The sequence below is a fragment of the Onychomys torridus genome, chromosome 13 (assembly GCF_903995425.1).
Source record: "Onychomys torridus chromosome 13, mOncTor1.1, whole genome shotgun sequence".
NCBI lineage: Eukaryota > Metazoa > Chordata > Mammalia > Rodentia > Cricetidae > Onychomys > Onychomys torridus.
In genome coordinates this window covers 60,164,140-60,188,933 of record NC_050455.1, presented here as the reverse complement: position 1 = coordinate 60,188,933, position 24,794 = coordinate 60,164,140, and the positions used below count along the sequence as shown (strand labels likewise).

Genomic DNA, 24,794 nt, shown 5'->3' with positions numbered 1-24,794 from the left:
AAGTGGGTATTCTGAATTGTGCGGATGGATGGTCTTGCTTTCATTGTTATGTGTGTGTTCCAGTTGCTATTCTCTTGCAGAATGGCTAACAAATGTAGTCTCTTGAGACAGGGGAAGTTTTATTGCCTCTTCTGGTGTAGTAGCGCCTCACAGCAATCTCTGTTTGTCTTCTTCACAACCTGGCAGTTGAGTTGGGGACTGTCACCTGGGCCTCCACTACCATCCACGGTTTTTGTCACTCTTCAGTTCAACTCTGAGAGCAATGATAGAATGTCGTCTTCACTTCTCAGTCCTCAAACCTCCACGGCAGCAACTGCTCCACAACCACGAGATCAAAGCAGAAACACAGGGTCACATAGAAAGCAGCATGGAGAAAGAGCCACCCAGTTGTCAGTGGGACGAGCTTCAAGCATTTTGTGCTGACATTTAACCTGAAGAGGAGTTGTAGAACATACTAAATACTTACTGTTAGAGAAAACGTCTATCAGAATTTGGAGGAATTCCCTTAATATTTGAATTCATTAGATGAAATATGGAGAGATATATTTGAGAATTGAAACTATGTTTTTTGTAGTGAATGCTAGGAGTGTTTTATAAATATGGCAGGAGTTACAAATCTCAATATTTGTGAGGCCACCAGGGGTCTGATAATACCCAAATAGGTCAAGACAGGATGGGGTAAATAATATATCACATGTTGTAGGAGTGTTAGAGAATTCTTTGGTGGCCATATGAACCCCATGATGTCAAACTACAGATATATTAAAACAAGGGCCCAAATCCCAGCAAGTGGTTTTCTGGAAGTTAACAAACACTCTAGACTTTCTATGGGAAGAGGTTACATTGTAAGCAAAAGGAAGATGAAGTAAGAAGGCAGAAGATGGAGACAATCCGATGTCAGGTTCCTTGGACCTTTTCAGTAGATAGGCAGTAGGAACTGACAGAAAATGGGGTGGTAGACGGAAGACCAGAAAAGAGCTCTCACAGATAGATCCCACAAACAGAGCAGATCCTTGACAATGGAACAAGTAAAAACATCAGGAAAGTCGTCTTAGGAACAGAGGTGGGGACAATTGGAACACTTTCTACAAGATGAGCTCGAAATGGAGCATTATCCTAAACGCAAAATACACAATACTAACATTTCTAGAAGATACTATAGGAAGTTCAGGTGGGCTTGGATATGATCATGGATTTTCAGATATCACTCATTTAAAGAAATTAATGGAAAAATATGATAGGTATTTTAAAATTCAGAACTCCTACTCCACAAAAAGGCATGCGAAGAGAACAAACAAAAAGGCCATGTCTTAGGAGCATATTTTCATACCTCACATTTGATAAAAAGGGACCTACCTCCAAATTATATAATGAACTTTTTCAAAGCAATGGTCAAACACTACCACCAAGCGGATTAAAAGAAGCCAAAAGATTTTTAACCAAGAGTTCACCAAAGAAAATGTACAGTGAGAACAAAGCATATGAATGGTCCTCTGCATCTCTCCTAAAGAACTGCTTCTTGAAAAAACTGATAAGCCACTACATACCTAAAGTGGTAATTAACGAGGCAATTCCACATAGTTTATCTGATAGTCAAAAGAGGTTTATTTGGGTTGACTTACAACCAGCAAAGGGGATTGGTTACAGGATCTAGGAGAGGTGAGGCTCAGTCCAATGTGGTTCTCTGGAGAGTTGTGACTTGGTCTGCAACCCAGCATCCAGGGTCACAAGGTAGCCAAGAGAGTGAGCACTTACACATGTCAGGTCTTAGGGATCCAAAGAGGCCATGCCCCAGGGGCAGGTCATAGGCAGGTGTAGTAGTTACCTGCTGCCTCACTAGGGGCAGTGCTTCAAGGTCAAAGCTGGAACAGCTGCCCACTACACTCACCCACCATCATGACAGAGTAGAAACCCACCAGTACCCAACAGGAACATGTCTTGGTGAGAGTAGAGAAGTATTCAGTCACTTTGGAAGAAACATGGAAGTTTTCTCCAAAGCTAAACAGTTTTATCACACAATTTAGTGATTCTGCTCTGAGGTTTTAGATTCATCTATAAACAAGACATGTATACCTTTAAGGCTCATAGAATATTGTAGAAGAGGGACAGGAAGCATTTGATAGCCAGCTAATTGGGTAAAGCACATTTGAAATGCTGTCATTTAGGCTTGGTGTAACCATTGTTATTATGAGCTCATAACTACAATTATATTCCTTGATCAGACACCAGACAGACACTGCCAATAGCCAGTCACATAAAGGGGCGGCTCATGGCCATGGCCCTTCTATTGAACTATTGGCTGTTGATGGTTTCTGGGAGAGGAATTTTATTGTCTCTAATTGTGTACCTAATGCTGAGCTGATCAGGCTCCAAAGAGTAGCTCTAAACCAACTTGGATAGGCCTAGTTAAACTCAGTGGGTCACAAAACAAAACACAAGAAGTAGATTTTTAAGGACATGGAGGGGATAGATAAGGATACGAAGGGGGAAGGAATGGGGCATGAGAGTGATCAGTATGCATTGTGCATAAGTGTAAATTGTCAAATAATGAATCTAATTAATATACTTAAAATCTATATATACTAGTAGAAGATTGGTTCATAAATATCAAACACTGAGAACTAAATCATCCTTCAACTGGTGAACTAATAAACTAATAAATGAGCACACGCTGGGCATACTGACCCAATTACATACTTTCCAACAATAAGGACCAGTTTATCAGCCACATAGTGAAGAAATGTTAAGGATATAATGCTGAGTTTAAAAAGTGCAGTTTTAAAAGGCATATAATGTAATTAATAATTATATGAATAATACTACTTAATTAACCTATAATTAAGTGTTACTCAGGAAAAACCTTAACACAGAGAAAATGCAAATAGTTTCAATTCTCAAAAATGTTCAGCCTTGTAAGTAGTGAAATGATTAGCTAACTCAAGTTTTAAAGTAGGGCTAATAGAGGAAAGATGAATAAGTAAAGACACAGCATACTCTAATGACAGATATATGACTTGCATTTATACAGGCCTATGTAAAATAATTAGTCCTAATTTAAACTATGGAGATAATTTAATAATGGTGTTAATCTTGGTAACAACTGAGCTATACTAATGTAACATGTTCATGATAGGGGAAATGGTGGCAGAAGATGGGGACCTGATATTAAGGAACTACCCCTGTTTTATTTGTTCAAGTTTTTGATGCATTGAATTTAAAGTATTCAAATATGAATTATTTTATGTGGTGCTTGTGTTTTCTGATAAAATAAAATATAATTATTCGAGTTGCAGTATTTATTCCTTGATTAGTAAATAATTTACCTGTATAACATCCCAGGTAAAATTTCCTTTGAGTAGAAAATGAAATCAAGCAGATCTCATCTGGATGAGACATAGCAGCCTTGTGCAGCATGTATAGGAATGGTGTTCCTGGAAGCATGTGGTAAGGGGATGTCTCTGAATCAATTGTCTGCCTTTGGAAGGAGAGATGCATACAAATGCACATCATGGGGACTTGTCTGTTTCAGAAAATATTTTCCTTAGGCAGTGTTATCTTATGAACCACACTTATTTATTTGAAAAGTCACTTTTGAGAATGGAGATAAAATACGCCATTTCATGACTTCCAAAAGTTTTGAGGCATTTTTCAGCAACATTGGTTTAATAACAATTAACACATTTGGAAAATGCATTAAATATTTTCATACTGAAGATGATTTAATTCTGTTATTGAAATTACCAGAGACAGATGTGGAAAGACTGAGAAAGTGTAAATTTCTATATAGAGAGTACGTCAGATGAAAATTAATTACTAGTCTAGTAATTTGTTTTTCTTCTATGTCTCCACACTTAAAGAATGAGAGGTTGAATCTGGCTAAGGACAATAACTGTGTTTGAATGCATTCCAGGTCCTTCTCCCAAAATTTCCTATGAGATCAGCAGCAGTCTGCATTATGGCATTGTTATGTTTAATCTCATTTAGTGACTTTGCATTCACCTCTCTCCTAGATATAGGACTTCATCACCTCTTCGTACTCGGGTTTTTACTTTTGAGTGTACAGTACTACTGACAAGTTAATTCTACATATTCCTTTAGGTTATAATTTGGATTCAACTTTTCTAGAGGGGTGTGGATTTTAATGGGAATGAGGAAACTTAGTAATATATCTTTAATAAATCAACTCCAATGGACATTGATGAACAGGTTAGACCAGAGGATAAGGCCATTGCATTGATTGATAAGTTTCCAGGCATTATGGCTAGAACCCACATAATTAAAAGAAGGATGCTATTTATTCTGAAGATGATTTTCTGAGTATTGAACCTATGCTTAGGCTCTGAATTTCTGCTTATTCCACGTGATGAAAATTCAATGGGTTGTTAGTCAAGTGAGGGTAAGAATGAAGCTCATGAGTCACTAGATTGCACATCCATTCTAGTAAACATGGATAATACATATATAGATGAAGTAGTGTGAGAGATAAAGGGGAGGGAAGTTGAGTTCTTCATTCACCCAGGTTCTTAGCAATGGGGACAAGCTCAGTCTTTGGAAAGATTTTAAAATTTTATATGAAAACAAAACTAAACCATAGCCTGATTTGTTTTTAGAAATCAAGCAAGAAAACTTAAGCAAGCATACATCACTTCTGCTTGGAAACAGCAAGTAATTCCTCAAAATTGTATATTCTAACACACTGTTCATATGCTATCTAAAATCATTCTAATATGTTTATTTATCTTACATATCTATACATAAAAGTTATTTTTTTGTTTTGTTTTGTTTTTCGGGACAGGGTTTCTCCATGTAGTTTTGGTGCCTGTCTTGGATCTTGCTCTGTAGTCCAGGCTGGTCTTTAGCTCACAGAGATCCAGCTGCCTCTGCCTCCTGAGTGCTGGGATTGCACCATTGCCACCCGGCCCATAAAAGTGATTTTTAAAAAGCAGAAGAAAGTAGAATGAAGGTTAGTTGCAGATCAAGTGAACCATTAACAGTTTTTGATGATAACATTTAGACTAGTTACTGATAAGATTGACTCTTTTTACAGTGAAGACAAATCTGGAGCCCATATAAGGATCAGTAACATCTACCTTACGCCTTTTGCCTTATATTTTGATTTCTTAGCAGCTAAGAATATTCTAATATCAGGATTCTACATTCTGGTAGTAGAAAAACTCTTTTAGAACTTTATCCTCACATTTTCCTGGCATTCTTCTACTTTTCAGACTTTATTCTTCATTATCTTATATCAAAGTAATGACAGATATAATTCTAGCTATAATTTTTGTGATATATATAAGATATTTATGATTTATTTGTAATATATGACCCTATGTTTTCTTTCCATAGATCCAGGGCTGCACAGGCAGCTGTATTTTCTGCAAAGACCATCCAACGTAGTAGCCATTGAAGGAAAAGATGCTGTCCTGGAATGTTGTGTTTCTGGCTACCCTCCGCCAAGTTTCACCTGGTTAAGGGGCGAGGAGGTCATCCAACTGAGGTATTACACAACTGGGCCCTTGAGAACTATATACTATTGCTTCTCACTTTCTGAGAGGCAACAAAAATTCCTGTTTCCTCACAATAATTAGCTTTGTTTCCTAATTCTTTGGCATGATTAGTGTATAAAAGATATTTAACCATCGGAGTCAAATAGTTAGATGATGAAGAAAGATGTAAAAGCTTATGGGATCAATTCCAAAGGGAAAGTGAATTAGAGTGACATTGGAAGGCTAGGACAATCAGATGATGTCATCACAGGAATATGATAAGGAGAAGGTCGATCTTATATGTTTATAACACAACATGCACACACACACACACACACACACACACACACACACACAAAGTCATGTGCACATGCACACACAGATTACCTTGCTTGTTGTGCAGTCATTTCATGTTACATGCACATGTATATATTTCATATTCCATATATAAAAGCACCACATGGTACGCCATAGATATAAACAATAATGGTAACAATAGAAAAGAAAACATTGCTTCAATTTAATGCATTACATGTAATTTTAAGGTCTGCATAGATATTTTAGTTCCAAATATGCCTGTTACTATCCCAATTAATATAAATATAAGATGATACTGGAGAACATGACTCACATTGGATTAGCCCAAGATTAATAATAAGGGAGAATTAGAAAGCAAGTCCAACAGTTGAATGGACTACTTAGTCTGAAACATGTTGATTAAATGAGTCTCACTTAAGAAATTAAGTTCATTGATTAGAATAATTGGTATACCCCTTTTAACACATTTCATTTCTGTGATGGGGTGTGTGCATGGATCATAAATTATTGTTTAAATTTTGCCCATTTTAAGTAAGCGATTAGGCAACAATAAGACACAAGATGCCATCACAATGTTTCTGAAGTAATGAAGGAAATCTGGCTAGTGCATCACTTTGATAAAGCCGAATGCTTTTGGTTCAGTTGAAATGGGACTTTGTAAATGGTCACTGAGTTATATGTCAGAGTAGAAGACATTGATTTCCACCCAGGGGAACCACTTCTTTCACCCTGAGGCCCTAAAATTTAAAATGATAGAATCATACTAGATTATTTTGAAATCTCTTATTACTGGTTTTTGAATAGAAATGTATTATTCTATATATTATTGTATTTCTTCTCTAAACATAATTCATTACTATTACATTTAATCTAGTTCATCTTTGAATTAATACAGAGAGCCTCCTCACAGGAGTTTACCTTGAATTAATACTAGGTCAATAGGTGAGATATTGCAGATCCTTGATGACAGGGATTTTATCTCTTCAGATTTACAATGTGAGCATTTGTGAAATTCATCAGCACTTCTGAAATCTTGTCTCATGTTCAAATATATTAACTGGCCATCTCAAAGCATGTGGCCTCTTTATTTCAGGTCAAAAAAGTATTCGTTGTTGGGCGGCAGCAATTTGCTCATCTCTAATGTGACAGATGATGACAGCGGGACCTATACTTGTGTTGTCACATATAAGAATGAGAATATTAGTGCCTCTGCGGAGCTCACAGTCTTGGGTAAGTCAGTGACTGCAGACAAGTTTACATTATACCTTTCAAAATATACCACTATAACATTTTAAGTGCTTACCACTGATTGCTTCCCATGTTTATTTGTGTAAAATCAAAAGGTCCCAGTGTTCTGTGCATGCTCTTGCTCTGCTTTGATTAACTGCACAAGGGTTAAATGCAGTGTTTGAATAGTTGCTTACTGGTTAAAAGTCACATATATTACTTTTGACTTATTTTAGTGATGTGCTATAATGCTAGAAAGTTCCTGAAAGTGTTAATTAATGGATGTGTTGACTAACAATGAATACTTCTAAAAATATCATACTCACAGATAGAAAATGATGAAAGAAAATGATAGAAATTATATAAAAGTGCACATGACTGGAAAAGCTGATGATACTTGAAATAATGTCTCTGGCATTAAATTCAGTGTGCTGAGAAGATTGATATATTAATATGGAATAACTGTAGGTGTCGTGTTGAAAGTAAACAACTAAAATCCAATATGTTTAAGGAAAACTTGCATAACAAGAATGAAGTTTCAGGAGTTTAAGGAACATGAATGGATTTATGTACTTCAGGAAAGCAAGAAGGTCTAACCCTTACTGAAAATTAAGAAAAGTGATCTGTGGTACCGCTTAGTCAAATGAATACCTTATCATGGTCTTGAAATTCATTTTTACCTGTTTTGACCTCAGTTATGTACTTTGGAGAAAATACTTTATTTTATTTTTCTTTCTTTTTTCTGTATATGACAAAAATGTCTACTTGTTTTTCACTTTTTCCTATGAATAAAGGCTTTTGGTATTTTCAAAATTCCAAGAAAAACCACATGCTATTTATAAATTATTCTGTACAAATTAAAAGATATTAATGAGTATAAGGTGTGTCTATCTGCTGAGCTCTATTGTATAAATAGCATCCATTTAGAGGATAGGGGAAAAGGTAATAGGACAGATTGTGGCTTATCTAATAGAGTTACTTATTTCCTCATCAAAATTTAAATTCTAAAAACCAAATGTACAAATGATATTAATTCTTTGGATTTAGAGATGTCATTACTTTAACTAAAATATTATCAGCCGTCAAGCTGGCAACAATTGAGTTTGGTCATGTTTTTATTTTTCAGTGTAGCAAAAAAACAAATAAAGCATTTTTAATATCAAGGTACAGTGACATATTGCTGATCAGAAATAGTCATGTAATGTGGTATTTACTAGAATTTAGACTGCTTGTAGATGAAGTCAAGTTTTATGTGAACTTATTAGACTACAACACTGTTGACATCTAAATTAACTGTATGTGAGTGCTGGTACCCAAGGACACATTGAAGTTATCCACATTATACCTGTGGACATGTGCATCTGCATGTAGACTAGCATTCCTTTTAATATATGAGTTGTATCATTACAAAACACCCATAAAGTTTTTAATGAATTTAAATCTACCCAAAATGGAGAAGCAACAAAAATAATTTCCCACACTACGTGATTTTTTTTTTCTTTCTTAGGGAAACTTTTTGGTAGCCTGGCATGGTTTGTTCCAGAAAATCCCATGTCTCACTGAAAAATGTATGTCCACATACACTATAGAACTACATGATCATGGGTTGCCTCTTGATCCCTACCTGTTCTAGGGATAAATCTCTAGTAAAACAAAGCTAGGGTATCCTAAATTGCTCTTTATTACGTTATAGAAGAATTTCATTATATTAATATTGACAATAATAAAGTTATACAATATAACAAATTCTGTAATATAATCTTTTGATATATTATATATATTCACACATATGTGAAACACATAGTCCTGTAAATATGTACTTGTACATGTATATATAAATGTTAATATACATGAATATTTATGTACACCTGTATATATATACATACATAAAGAATCACATATAAATAAAAACATCACTTATTGAATGCCAAAATTATGGAACAATTATTCTTCAAAAATCTCCTGTGGGAGGTGTATAGAGAGAGCACATTAAATAGCTGTGATCTTCCTTGCTCTATTTCTATATAAGTTTAGGAAATGAAACAGACTAAGACATCTTAAACAACATCTTTATTCTTTTAAATGGCTGGTACTGAGAAGGTTGATTGTAACTGGATGAAAATGAAAAGCCTGTCTGGTCACTGGCAGCACTGGTGTCACTCAAGAGTTGACTCGTCTTGCCTGGAGATCACTGGCAGTGGAGAGGAATCTGGTCTCCTGTGTTTCTAAGAAAGAGGTTTAGTGGTAAAGGACTATTTCTGACTTCCTGTCTAACCAAGTTCCTTGAGTAATTTTCCCACTCAAGTCCCCTTTGATTTAATGAAGGGCGAGCATTGGTGAAATGGAGGGGCTGCTAGCATCTCCCTAGATGAGTCTGTTTGAGTAGATGACATCTTTACACTGGGGAAGAAACATGACCCATGCTTTTCCTAACTGAGGGTTTCATGTCAACTCTGTCTGATGAATAAGTTCTTCTTAGATAAATAAATGTCCTAATGAAATCTAACCCTGTTTGTTCCCATAGCCCAGGCCTAAGGTAAATTGTCTTCCTGTTACACACACTTCCCAGTTGGTTTTTCTTCTGAAACATAGTTGCAGTGAGACAGATTGTGTGATATGTATGAAGCAATTCTGAAATTTCATAATTTATGATGTAATTACACCTAGTAATATGTGAATTTATTAGAACTATCTCGAAAGAATAGGGGAAGAAAGGATGGTAAGGTACAAAGACTGAAAAAAATGACATTGTTCTGTGAAAATAAGGTTAAAGTAACTTTCATACTCATAGCCAATGAAGAGGCAGCAAATACATAATTGGTATCATGTGTTGATGACTATCTTATTTTTCAGAACTACACGTTACTTCTATAATCATAAAATAATTGTGAAGGTATAAAATTAAAGGATGCTATATTTAAAAAGAGGACAAATAAGTGCTAAACAACTCAGAAAAATGTTTTTAAAGGTCAAAGAAAATAAAAGGTCTGGACTTTTATGTAATGGATAAGAACAGGTTTTTGTAGTTGCTGTTTTATTTTTAGTTTTTAGGTGCTTTGCCTGAATGCATGTGAGATGACATGTACATGCTGGGAATTGAACTCCAGTCCTTTAGAAGTACAGCCAGTACTCTTAACCACTAAGCCATCTTTCCAGCCCCAAATAAGATCAGTCCTTAAATGACATCCTGCCTAGGCCAGGATGCCAGTAAGCAAGCAGTCTTGTTTCTCTCATTGAGTTACAATCAAGACTCTCAGCACTGGCCATTTAAAAGAATGGCAATGTTGGTTGAGATGCCTTAGTCTTAGTTTTTCTAAACTAGAATTTGAATTAGAGCAAGGTCCACATTTGCTTCACCTAAGGGAGGTGAATGTTATATTGTGGGATTTGTGATTTCACATAGAGATAAGTCATAGCATACTCTCTGGGTCTTTGTGTATTTTTGAATATTCTTCTGTATTTTCTTTTAAGTAGTTTGAACTTTTTGTGTTGTTAAATTATATTTGAAAAGAAACACACACACACACACACACACACACACACACACACACACACACATACACACACACACACCCACCACCACCACCACCACCACTACCACCACCTATGAACCTATATACCCAATCACTAAATATTTATTTATTCATTTTCAAAGGAATGTAGACCTGTTGGAACTCTCATCAACCATATAAGAATTTACCCTACCAACAGAGTGAATCTCTCATTTCCTTATCTCACAATTACTATCATGAAATCTCATTTTCAAAATTTACATCTTTGTGGCATTACATTTTCTTTTTAATTTAATTTAAAAACTTGTTTTAATTTTTTACTAGACATTCGCATTTCCAGTTTTGTAAAGTTGCAAACAATTTTTTTGGCATTTAAGTATTTATTTAAGCATATGTCTTTGTTTAACAGGAACTCCTTTTAAATAGAAAGGCTATACTTACGCTGTGTATGTGGATAGATATCAATGGATAAGGTTGCTTTATTTATAGTCAGTGGCTTCTTAGCACTAAATTTATATTTTTATTATAAATAATTCTCTTTCCAAAAATCTGCTTATAGACTGCATTTGAATATGTCATTTGGAAGCATCCTGAATTTTCTTAAGAAATAGATGATCTATGTTTTTATCTTAAGATTTGTATTTCCATTTCATTTATTTTTTTTTTTCCTAGAAATCACCATGGTAACTGGGTATACATTTTAATCATCTCCCATAGAAATTTCTGACTGATAACTACTACCAAAATCTTGATTTTCTAAAGAAGTTGGTTGGAGTCTGTTGTGACTAATCTTAGCTCTAAAAATGAATGTTCATATTATAAAGTGTTTTATATAGTGTCAGACTATCCTAATATAAAATTAGTGTCACTCTAGTAGACTGTTTATTTGAAAACAGAATTTATTGACTTTTAGGAATGTATGCAGTGAAGAGAAAGGATTCTTATTATCGATGTTATTCAAATGTATTTTCCTAACTTTTAAAAATTTAAGCATAGTTGTATTTTTCATAAGATTCAAGTCCCACAAGAAATATAAACTTGTACTTATAAATCTTTAATCATGCATTTTATCAGACTCTTGTTTTGCTTTCAACTGTGATCATTCTTGAGCATTCACTAGCTTCAAATGTGAACCTTTCTGAACTCATGACTTTTTAATTTTTTCCAAACAACTAGATTAAAGGAAATATTGCTGACCTTTTCAGTAATTTGAGTCAATAAACATCAACTATAATGTAAAGTGTGGCATTTATATTGCCTTCTGATAAAATGAAAATTGAAAGTTTATTACATAAAATCAGGATAACTTTTGTTCAAATAAATAGCATTAATAATGTTACAGATATATTTTAATAATAACCAATTGAGTTTGTGTACAGATAAACGTCAGTAAGATATCTGTGAATATTTTTTTACATTAAAATGGTACTTGGCTGTCAGAAAGCCACAAAAGTTTTAAAACCCAGGTTTAATGTACTTGCAATGCAATTAAAAAATTCTAAGTTGATTTGTCCAATGCTTGTAAGGCATTTTAGTATTTGTTATAAACCCGGAATCTGTGAAGATTTAAACAATTGATATTGTCTGTATATATTTGTGGTTTGTTTGTTTTTTTCCTCATTGTGACTGACATTAACAAGTTAAAGTAGGATTTATTTTCTTTCACAGTTTTGTGCTCTTAGTTCATGGAAATTTGGCCTTATCTCTGTGTATTTGTAGGTCAGGGCACCACATAGAGGGTATAGTGGCATAGCGCTTTAAACCTCATGGTCTTCAGAAGCAGAAAGAAAGAGCAAGAAGTGCTCAGGCAAAAGGCATATCCTTCAAAGGCTCACCTCAAGTGAACTACTTCCTTGTGCTATGCCCTGTCTTCTACAAAATTTTCCCTCTGAATTCACGGGTGGGTGATCCCATGGATGGTAGCAGGACTGTTCATGGTCTACTCCATTAGTAGAGCCATCAGCTGAAAGCAATCCTTCAACATACATGCATATTCAAAACATTCACAGGCTCTGTTCTCACAGAAGCAAGTCTGGTCTCAAGGGATAAGATCAGGAAGGGGCCCAAAAAGAAGAATGTGATAGATATTTTCTGAAACTTGTGGCCTGTTGTTCAGCTTTCTACAGGACCACATTGGAATGCCAAAATGTTTTGGTTGTTTTGCTCTTCTGAGGGGGCCTGCCATTCAAATCACAAATAAACCACACATGGAGGCTTATTATTTATTATGAATGCCTGGCCTTAGCTTGGCTTGTTGCTAGCCAGCTTTTCTTAAATTATCCTATCTACCTTTGCCTCTGGGCTTTTACCGTTCTCTTACTTCTGTATATCTTACTTTCATTCTTACTCCATGCCTGGCTGGGTGGCTGGCCCCTGGAGTCCTCCTCTCCTTGTTCTCTTGCTCCTTCTTCTTCCTTCTATTTATTCTCTCTGCCTGCCAGCCCCACCTATTCTTTCTCCTGCTTTGCTATTATCTATTCATTTCTTTATTAGATCATCAGGTGTTTTAGAGAGGCACAGCAACACAGCTTCATGTAGTTAAACAAATGCAACATAAAAGAATGCAACACATCTTTGCATCATCAAACAAATGTTCCACAGCATAAATAAATGTAACACATCTTAAGATTACATTCTACAACAGCAGACAATATATATAATTCCTAGTATCATGGTTCTTACTTTTATAAACCTTATAACCATTTCTAAAAAAATAAATAATTTTGTTTTTTTCCAATCATGTATTCAATGTCCTTTTACTATGTCTTGAGTTATAATATAATTATAATTTAGAATATATTTCCTTCCTTCTCCCCAGCTATCCCTCTTGACCCTCACACATAACTCTGTGTTTACTATGAGACAAGCCTCAACAAATATGCAGGAGATTTGCTCCTGTTTCAGTTCAATATTGATCTGGAATCTAAATTTAGCATCTGAATCAATGCAGACATGCATACTGTATGAGGTATTTAATCTCTCATCAATAAAGTAGGGATTTTAAAATGACCTGTTCACAGTTCATGACTGCACAGAAGGACATGAATGGAGAGGTCACTTAGGAAAGGCTCCCCACTAAGAACCACAGGCCTGACCCTGATAAGTAAATGAAACATTTTTCAACTTTTCTGAAAATAATTCTGGAATTCCCTTTAAAGCTGTCTGCATCAATGAAACTTAATAAAATATGAAAAGCATAACAATGTATACCATTTTTTTCTCATGTTTATTTCCTTTAACAAATCTCTGGGAAAATGCTAACTGGGGATCATAAGTGTTTTCCCAGGCATTTATAACTCGGTTACATCAAACTTTTTTTTTAGCAATTTGGAAGCATAAAACTAAACCTGAAATTTTTCCACTTCATCTTCTGTGTGAGTAGCCTACTCCACTTCCTATACTGCTTGTGTTTAGACCCTTCCTGGGGCAAGAAGAAACTAAGTTAGAGTCTGGGCCTGAAACTGAGGATTTGCCTTTGTTGAGTCTGTTCCCCTTGATCAGTGAGGACCCAGAGGTTGCCCCATTTGGGTGCGTTAAGCATGGTGTTTCCTATCTACATGAGCAGGTCTACTTTACACAGATTAATTTAATACACAGTCATATCAACATTCAGGAGTAGCTCCCTGAGATCTGTGTCCCTGAGGTTTTGTTGTATGTAGGGCTCATAGAATACATTTGAGCATAGTGAAAGCTCAGTCACTCAACTGTGGCTTTGTGGAGGAGTCAGGAGATGTATTGGGCTGATGCTTATGTGGTGTACTACAGCTACAAACTTTCTATACTAGAAAGAACAAACTATCACATAACCATAAGAAATACACTACGTTCTTCATAAGTAAGTAATCCATTATTACCATCATCGTGTGTTAAAGTGTGTTACATTTTCATATACTTTAATATGGTTAACAGTGCAGTGGGTTTAAACCTGCAACACCACAAACACATAACTAAAGTGTCCTTGCAGCTGTGATGTCACTAAATGATAGCGATTTTTAAGTTTCATTGTAATTTTGGGCCCATCATCATATATACAGGCTACCATTGACAAAACTGCACAACACACAGCTATAAGCTTATGTGTACATACATAAATATAATAGACAAATATCATAAAATATATCAATAGACTACTCCAAGAAAATTTATCTTAAAACTGATTTCTATATTCTTTCATATGTGAATGAATATAATATTTCTGGTATTCAGTAATAGATTCTTCTAGTAGCAGGTTTTAAGCAAGAGAGAAAGATTTAGAAAAGTAACAGAAGGGAGGTTGGAGGAAAAATAATCAAGATATGTAACCATCAGGCATGATGGCACATACCTGTCATCCAGCACTGCAGAAGCTGGACAGGGGGATGGAGAGTGTGAGGCTAGCCTGGACTACATAGCAAAAACCCACCTCCCCCGCCCCCAGTATAAATAAAAGTTAAACATGTGCGAAAATCTGATTTCTTATGATGTGGAAGGTTTAAATTACTACCTCCCAGCCTGATAAAAATGCCTCTCATTAATAATAAAGATGCTTGGATATATATCAACCGAGCCAGCTGTAGGCTGAAGTGATAAAGGAACCACAGTGCTTATCATAACCGGTAACCAGTGGAGAAGAGCTTCTCTGTGTTAAACATTCTACCAAACAGTATGGGACTTCAGAAAAGAAAGCACCACCTAGGCCTAGGCTTCCAAGAATAATTAGGTCAAAAGCTAAGACACAGGCAATTACAGAAAGAGCTGAAGTGATATATGGACAGTAAGAGAGGCAAAGGATCTGATGAATATATGATGATCAGAAAATTGGATTTCCATATATGGGAGATGAAAGGAGAACATTACTGATTGAAAAAAAAAAAAAGAAAAATATGTGTGACTGTTCAGAGAAGATCAAGAAACACAGGAGGAAATAAGGACATGTGCAAAGATTGTTGTTAGGAATGCTGCACTGATTTGGAAAGCTAGTCCAATTTCCAAATGCTTTGCTAACATTACCGTTGGATTTTATCTTTAGTACAATGGCATTCCAGTGCTAAGCACACGGATGTGTGTCTTATTAGCTTCTCACTAGACCCAGGTAGGTAATCCTCAATTCCTTCACCTTTAAGAGTATGATAATTACTTCTTTGTAGGGTCTGGTGACTGCTTAGATGTAAGAATAAAAAGAGGAAAATATTCAAAACAGCAAAGTACAGCTTTGAATGTGCTAGGATATAGAGGAAAAAAAAAAAACAATAACAAAAGCAAGTCTCTTCCAGAAGAAGCCCAAAGCTCAGCTGGAAAGATTAAGCAAAGGCAAACAAAAGTAAAAATAAATGACACATTATTAAAACATCCTTTGCAGTCTCTCTTTACCCATTTTGTTTTTCACGCACAAAATGTTTACAGCACTAACTGTCCCTTTGTAATTCTCATGAATTGCAGAGGAGTCAACATAATGATGTCCTGATGATACACAGGGATGTTGTTGGCAGTAATCACTAGAAACACAGACAAAAATTAGGACTGTGGCAGAAGGATGATATCCATTTGTGAGGCATTTTACATTTGACTTTATTCTGTGCTGCTCACACCCTGCTGTTTCTGCTTCACATCCCAGCTAGATAAGAAAATAGTTAAACACAGAGACCACGCCTTCCGCAGCTTGAGGCATACACTTGGATTTTTTTCTTTGGCTCTTCTGAGTTACAAAATTAAGAGATGTAGAATGTGCAACAGAAACACTATCTAACTCTCCATCATAATATTTTACAATCTTTCCCTTGAGACTCATAATTCTTTTCTATGCTATAGATCATTGTCATAAACTGAGCTGTGGCCTCTCAAAATTATTATGTTGGATGCTTTACCCTCAATATGCTTGTTTTTGGACAATGGCCTTTTAGGAGTTAATGAGGGTAAACTAAAGTATAAGATACAACAAGTAACTGGGCTATTGTTTGCAAAGGAACTTTCTCATTGTGCAATAATAACTGGTCATTCATATAAACAGGTCCTTGTTGAAGAGTATGCAATTACTCTAGAACTTCTTACAATATAACACAGTTGAATGATCCCCACGCATCCCATCACTCAGATAACATACAGGTCTATTAACAGTGAGACTGATAAAGAATTACTTATTTAAAAATTCAGATTATCTAAGAAATAGAAAAAAAAAAACAGAAAATTATCTGGTGTGGACATTTTATGTGTGCTTTTGCTCCCACAGAAACCTTAATAGCCTAGTAACTGTTGGTGTATCTCTGCTGTGGCACTCAGATGTCATTTTGTAGTCACAGCACTTCAGTGAGCCACAAAATAAAAACATAAATGTATATAATAGGAAAAAAAATCAAGTATAAGGTACAAAAAGCCCATCCAACAGGATGTCCTATAAGCTGAAGATATGTGGATCATGCCTTTTCCTCATGAGGGCACACACCAAGAGGAGGTGACATACAGACACATAGAAAAGCCATCTTCAAAGTGAGGATAAAGGGAGTTCTCAATGGGAACCAGTCCTGTGGCACCTTGAACTTGGGTTTCTCAGACTCCAGATCATGAGGAAAATATTTTTTTTTTGTTGCATAAGGTACTCAAAACCATGCTAACACAACCACTGAAACATCAGGTGGCTTTGCACTGTATTACTAAAACAATCATTTTATCACATTTGTCAATCATGACTGACACAGGAGAAACATATTATCAGTGAGGCTTACACCCTCGTGGTACAGCAATGCTAGAGTCTCAGGAGTATGAACATATCCTTCCTACCATAGGCTTAAAGTTATTTCTTATGGACATGGATTTTTATTTTTTTATTTTAATAGTTAGAAAGTCCTTATATACTATCATCCTTTCCTGTTTGGTATCATCTAAATTTATTAGGCAATTACTAAGAATGGTGAGCTACACAGTTTTTAATTTTATATTTAAAAATTACCTATTCCAATTTTAATATTAATGCATTATTGATTGAAATTGTACTTACTTATTTTCTATATCAATTCATAGATATGTAGTATGGATTCACATTACCATATACAAGCATACATATTTTTGCACACTGTCATCAACTCCTAGATATTTCTCAAGAAAAAAGGAATCTTGATAATTAAAGGTAGATATGACATTATCTTTCTTTCTCGCCTGTGCTCTGTTCTATCATTTTTAATAAAGCATATGAAGCATCAGGTGCTCTTCTGGAGCATGTACCAATGATCAAGGGGAGACTTTGAGTTATTGAAATCCTTGTGACAAATTTAGGAGTTCCATATCTCCCTATAGTATGCATTTGCTCATTTAATTTGGCTTCAGTTTTAGTGTCTTGGCCATAAATGGGGAAAAGTTACCACAGAATGCATTAACATAGTACTTATTCTTCCATTATTACATGTGATGCCTAATTTGAATGGAGTTTGCCTGGACTTACCCCACCACTGCCTTTGTCTAAGTAATAGTTCTTAAATTTCATTTGCGTCTATAATTGTTCTTATTGTCAAAGACTCCCCCACAATCACGTGGCTGAATGATTATACTCATAGAGAGAACATCTTAGGGAAGTTTGTTGTGATGATTCCTCAGTGCTGACAAAGAGATATGGAATGTTGTGTTCACAAGAACATAGATGGCAGAGGCACATGATCTAAAGCCAAATTGACTTCAAGTCATCTGTGATGTGCTTCTGTCATTATTATGTACTTTCTCTTCATGACTCCTTCCTGTAGCTAAAATCACGGTTATCCACAGGCAAACTTCTGTCTCTAACAATACCTAAAAGATTCTTTTAAATGTGTATGTGTTAGGAGAAACAATGTTATACTTCAGGCTTTAGTAAAAAAGTGTTTAGTGTTTATTGCTAGTTCCAGCTAGTTATGGAAATCCTATTTGTATTGGAGGTAAGATTTGTTTAACTATGAAGTGTATTTACTTTGGCGTCTACTGTGTGCTGATATTTAACTCTTTCCTCTTCTTCTGAAAACCACAATTTTGATAGTGATTTTCATGTACCTTGAAAACTTTTAATCTATTTTTCCTTCTTAGATAGATGAGGGAGAGGAGGAGGCCCCAAAGGAAAAGATAGAGGCTTTAGCCTGACTGACAACATAAAACAGGCAATCTAGAGTATGATTTTAATTACTCCTAGCAATTTAAGAAAGGTGAATTGACCATCTGTGGCTGACAAGAACTGTGGGCAGCAGTAGAAAGCTGCCCATAGGACATTTCATGCTGAAGTTGTCCAGAAGTACCCAGGCCACGTGTTACCCCAGGAGTTTGAGATAAAACTCAAACTCAGTTAAATGCTAGTGTTTTAATCATAACTCTTTAAAGGGTTAACATCACTAGTGCCTGTCATTTTTCCCATTAAAGGCTGTGAATTCATTCTAGATACTTCTTTTTATCTTTTTAAATGACTGTTGACAATACTTAGGTTTAATTATTGTTGTATTTTATATAGTAAGGTGGTGGGCTTATTTTTATTGTGACTCTCACGTTTGAGCGGATAATTACTAGAGGTCATGTTTTGCTTTTGAAGTTATCCAGTGGTTTTCCATTCAATGGTTTTCCATTCAATGGTTTTGCATGTAATCACAGTTGTATATATATATATATATATATATATATATAACATATATATTTGTATATTTATCATATATGTCACTCACACACACACACACACGCACACACGCACACACACACACACACACACATGCAGAGTAAATTTTAGAAAACCCTGATCACCTCAAAGGAAACCCAATGGCCTTCAGCCCTATCCTGCTGTTCTCCTCATCTCCTGCCAACCTAGCAGCCCTATGCTACCTCTTACCTATTTCCCACATGTGCACATTTCCCTGCTTAAGATGTTCGTTTGCATGAAATTACAGAATTCTGCTTGCCTGTTACTGCTTATTTCTTTAGCATAATGTTTCAATGTTCATCCTTGTTGGACCATAGAGTAGAACTTTCTTTCTTTCTGTGGCTGATTAGTATTCTATTGTAGGACTATATCATATTTTATTTATCTGTTTACCAGTACATGTGTACTTAGATTAGCCTCACCTTTTGTCTATATGAATAATTCTTCTCTATAAATTTGTGTACATGTTTCTGTGCAGAGCTCTGTTTTCAATTTTCTTATGTATATATAGCCACAAATGAAATTTCTGGTCTTTATATTAACTCTGTGTTTAAAGATTTGACAATTATTTTCCAAAATTACTGTATAATTTTCCATATCACCAGAATAGCTGGGATCCTGCTGTTTCTCTACATTAATGCCAACATACTGACCTTAATTACTTAATGATGAGTCTTCCATTTTTGAATGTAGCACATGGTATCTCATTGTACTTTTTATTTGCATTTCCTTACTGAAAAATAATGCAGAGTATATTTTCATGGGTTTAAACATTTGCCATTAGTGTAGTTCATCTTCCTTAGAAAAGTGCCCATCTAAATCCTTTTCTCAGTTTTTAATTTGTTTCTCATCACTGCTTTTATATTCTTTATGGATAAGTTAGTAGTGGGTAAAGGTTGCCTGACCTAAATAACTAAATGCATAGACAAATAAATAATAAAAGTAAAATAAATAAAAACATGAATTGACTTGGAATAAGACAAACAAACAAGGCATGGCAGTATTGGTGATCTGGCTTATCGTCTAGGATCCCTGAAGCCCTGGGCTCCACCCTCTCAGTACTGCATAAACTGGGTATGCTGGCCCATGCCTTAATCCCAGATCTCAGGAATTGGAAAGAGGACCTGCAACCCCCTTCCCCAATAATGACCCCCCGCATTGGATATGTGTTTTCCATATCTATCTGGTAGGAATATGGAACATGTGTGGCATGTGTTACTATTGCTGAAACTGGCCCTGGGCCAGATATGCACTCTGCCTTGTACCTGGTGCCTCAAGTGATCCTTTCCCTCCCCATGCTCCTTATTAATTCCACTGTTAATACCACATGAGATGAGCAGTTCCTATAAATCTTACAGTGAATTGCAATCACACATAGCTTGAATTAATTTCTACAAGAGAAGGGCTGTGTCTTAATCATTTCACATCCCTTCTATCACGTATGCTAGTAGGCAGGATTTTGGATTTGTGATATGTCTATTTTTATGTTTGATTTTAGATTTTTATTCTAACTGGTAGATGCCAGTATGTGAAAAACAAAGTGCTATATATAGAGAGATCTGGATGATCCTCTCTCTAGCTGTGATAGGTGAAGGTGTGTTGCTTGGAGGATGATTTGAGTTTTAAGGTAAATCTTCATAATTCGGATTAGTGGCCTTTGTAAAAGGTATCAAATTGGGCTAGCTGATCCCTTCTACTATGTGAAGGGTCAGTGAGAAGGTGATCATTTGCAGCTTGGAAAGTGGTCTTTGTTAGAAGCCATTCATGCTGGCACCCTGATCTGGGACTTGTGTCCTCTTTGAAAATTAATTTTTCTGTTGCTTATCAGTTACTCATTTGGTGATAGCAGAGCAGATAAATAGCCTTCCTTTGACCAAAGAGCCCTTCATAAATAATAGTGAGATGCCAAACCATTGATGCCATTTATAAACTTTTAACTACACTACACCTAAGATGGGACAAAGTATTCCTAATTAAGATATGAAGATTGCTATATTCACAATGTGAAATACAACTGTGGTAATAGTATGGGTAGAAGTGAAATGAGCAAAATTCGAGCAATATCTAAGGAATATTAAGGCTAAGTGTTCTTATTCACCCTATTTGTTATTAAATATTCTCCACAAAAATCAACTGCAGTGAGCTCCTCGACCAGCGAGGAAGAACGACCACCATTTGAGGATTCTTCTCAGATCACACTTTATTGGAGCGCTTCTTGATTGAGGGAGAGCGGGAGGTGAGGGGCCCCAAAAACCAAAAGGCAGCTGCTTATATAGGGAATCAAGGGAACGGGTCAATCTGTGATTGGATCCTGCCAGAATGCAAGCACGGGGAGCCACGGGATAGGCTGAGGACATAAGGCCAAATTACCATATACGCGCATGTGCAAGCCTCGAGGTGCGCAGCCCAGCAAGCACAGCCAAATATGGAGTTGTTTACAGCAAAGCTGTCAGGAAGTCGGCGCCATCTTAGAATGGTGGCTCCCTACAATCAACCATAACAGCAAACATGACAAAAGAAAACAAAAGGTCTCTATGGTTATCACAGTTTGGAATTTTCATGACTAGTCCATGTTAAAGAGATATGCACTACAGACCTTCCCAGACTGTCTGATAGACTAGGAAGTGCTGAGTGCAATGGCAAAGGTTCTAGAATTACAGCTAGTAGTTAGTTACCTAAATTTAGATACTAACAACAGGCTATAGGCAAAGAATCTGTAGCATCAGCAGTAAAGATGCACCAATTTAGTTCATATTTAAATACAACATACTGTGTATAATTTCTATGGAAATTGCCCACCTAGCTATGGGGGTAGTGGGGAGGGACATTTATCACAGTTAGTAGGTATAGCCAATTCTTTGTTCTTGCAGGTCAGATGCATGAACATATTCTATAAGAAACAACATGATACCATTTTAATCACATCACAAAACTTCCTTCCTGCTAAGAAAAGTAAGCATGGCATTTCAGAGTTTGCATCCAGTCCTTTTCAGAGGAGCAGCAATAAGAATAATTAGTCCAAGGGATGAAATTATGTAATTCGATTTTCCCCCTCAGTATGTTCCTACTGACATTTGAGGAGTTAGTGAATCGACTGCTGGGTGATCAGTAATAACATTTTATCACAGATTCACAGTGCATGAAAACGAAGGGAATTTTTTAACGAACTGGAGATTTTGTGTAAGTATGGCTTCTTAAAGTATGGTTCCCCAGAGAGAAGTGGGATGCGTAAATACTATTACAATTCTCCTTTAGCATGGTAATTGAGCTTCCCAGATACTTTGGGAATAAACACTACAGAGTCATTATGTAGATATATGCAGAAAGGGAGATTGAAAGGAGGGACATCTTCATAGTTTTATTTTGAACACAATAATACATAAAATTTTGGCTTCACCTTACTATCCAGCTCACTGTTGGAGAGGAACTCATTGCTTTCCATTGCATGCCCTTTGGTATTCTTCTATTTGATTGAAAGTTTTGTGGCTACTTTATCATGATTAGACTCTTCCCTAAAGAAGAAACAGCTGTGGACTGTTTACTATATCACACACACCTCTATTTCTTCTTCTGCCACCACATTTCCCCTGACACGTTGCCATAATATCCCAGTGTTCACTTGGGGATGTTGCTGGGTAAGAGTCTGCAAATGCCTCAGCAGGTCTTTAAGCTTTATCTACCTGATAGGCCATTGAGTTGCTTTGAAGTTTAGACTCAGTGGAGTAGTATTCAAGGAAGCTCCAGTTCCACACCTGAGAGACAGCAGACATTGCTTAAGTAGCATTGTATTTTATATGTTTTGATTAACATGGGCATGCACATGGTGATATCTGTTCTTGGTTACTCTGATATGTTTGTGTAGCGAGCACCCTCCCTTATTGATCAATCTTTTCAGTCCTTTCTTTTTTTTTTTTTTCTCTTTTGGTTACTGTCGTTATTCAAACTCAGAATAGCTAAGTATCAGGTCTCATGTAGATCTTATGTTCATAAGCATGATTGCTTCTCTGAACTTAAGTGATCTTAATGTTATGTGATATTTTAGGATAGCTCAAGAAAGAAAAAAAAAGGCAATCAAGAATAATATTAGAGACGACTTTGAGGATAGAGAATTGAGTTAAAGTTTATAGGATTTGTCATATACAGTCACTGAGACAAAGTAATGGAAATGGATTTCAGGGTGATATTAATAAAAGACTAATATTTAGGTTTTGTGGATGAGTGGGCAGTATGACTTGTGGCTTTACACAAACCCTGGTTTAGCACATATGAAACACTATATAAAAGTATTATATTGAAATTAAAAAAATAACTCATGGAATAATATTGTGGGCTATCTTGAGGAAATTTAAAACCTTACTAACATTAATTATACTTATGAAAGACTATGAAAAATGTTAACATTGCAAGTTATTAATAAAATCACCAGGAAAATAAACATACACAATTAAATCAGCTTCTGACAAGAAAAAAGAATAAAGTAGGATTCCCATATATAGCACACATGAAAGCTGTCAAAAATCAATAAATAGATTGTGGGTTCATGAATAAAGTTCTTGGTACAATAATATATTAACTGTAGGCATCAGATTTAAGACCTCTATTTCATATTCCCTACTATAAATTGATGAAAGCCCAAACCTGAGGATCTACTTCAAAACTGCCAGCATCTCCTCATTCTAATTCCCTTTCCTCTGAATCTGACAGATCCCATTTGTTACTTTGACCTGTCCTGCATCCCTTAATTTGGGTCTCCTCTGTTTTCTCTTGATTATGGCACAACTTCACTCCTGTTAATCAGAAGGTAGATGAACCTTCTTAGAACTTAAAATTGTCTTGACCTTTCCAATTTTCTCAAACTAAAATCTCCTTTATACATCCTTCAAATGCTTGTGGGAATGAACTTTCTAACCTGCTTCCTTTCAACTTTATTCCTTAGTCCCTGATGACATGGAGCCTGCATTTTTCTAAAATATGACAGATTATTATGGTCCCTATAACATTTATATGGGAAGCTTCCAATGTCTGAAATTCTCCTCCATCATCTTTTTCTCAAGGCAGAGTTCTCTTCCTGTCACAGCTCAGATACTGCCTTCTCAGAGGTTGTTTTTTTTCCTATCTAATGATAACCTAATTACTTAGAATTACTTCTTCTTATAATGCTGTTCTTTTCCTTTCATAGTTCCTGAGATGATCTGTTATTGTCTACCTACTCATTCATTGTTGTTTCCTGATCCCAGTGAAATGTGAACTTTACTGAAGTAGAGCCCTCAACTCTTTTATGACCTATGATATCCACAGAAACAAACATTCTGTTGAATTAATAATATGCAGCATTCACTGTTCACATTGATACTCTAATAATCCACATTTATTGGACATTGTATATGCCAATATATTATACAGACATTCTGTAGCAGTTTCAATAATCTATGAGGATGATGCTGTTTTTATCTTTATCTTTTTAAAGAGGGGGAAATTTAAATTTGTTATCATTGGAACATGGTGTTTGTGGTCTGAGTAAGATAGAAATTAAACTTGACACATTTGTTTCTGAAATTTCTGTGAGTAAATAATATTAGTATCAGAGCATAAGTTAGGGCTAAACCCAAATGAGATGTTCTCAAGTTATGG

At 35.6% G+C, this 24,794-nt stretch overlaps 1 protein-coding gene across 2 annotated transcripts in view; it reads left to right on the top strand.

Annotated features, from left to right (window-relative positions):
• Dcc (DCC netrin 1 receptor) overlaps positions 1 to 24,794 on the top strand; it is a 1,150,309-nt gene that overhangs the window by 548,263 nt on the left and 577,252 nt on the right. For both annotated transcript variants that reach the window (XM_036204806.1, XM_036204805.1), the window contains exons 4-5: positions 5,350 to 5,500; positions 6,901 to 7,037. In XM_036204806.1, the coding sequence (XP_036060699.1) occupies positions 5,350 to 5,500; positions 6,901 to 7,037 (288 nt within the window). The remainder of the gene's footprint in view (positions 1 to 5,349; positions 5,501 to 6,900; positions 7,038 to 24,794) is intronic.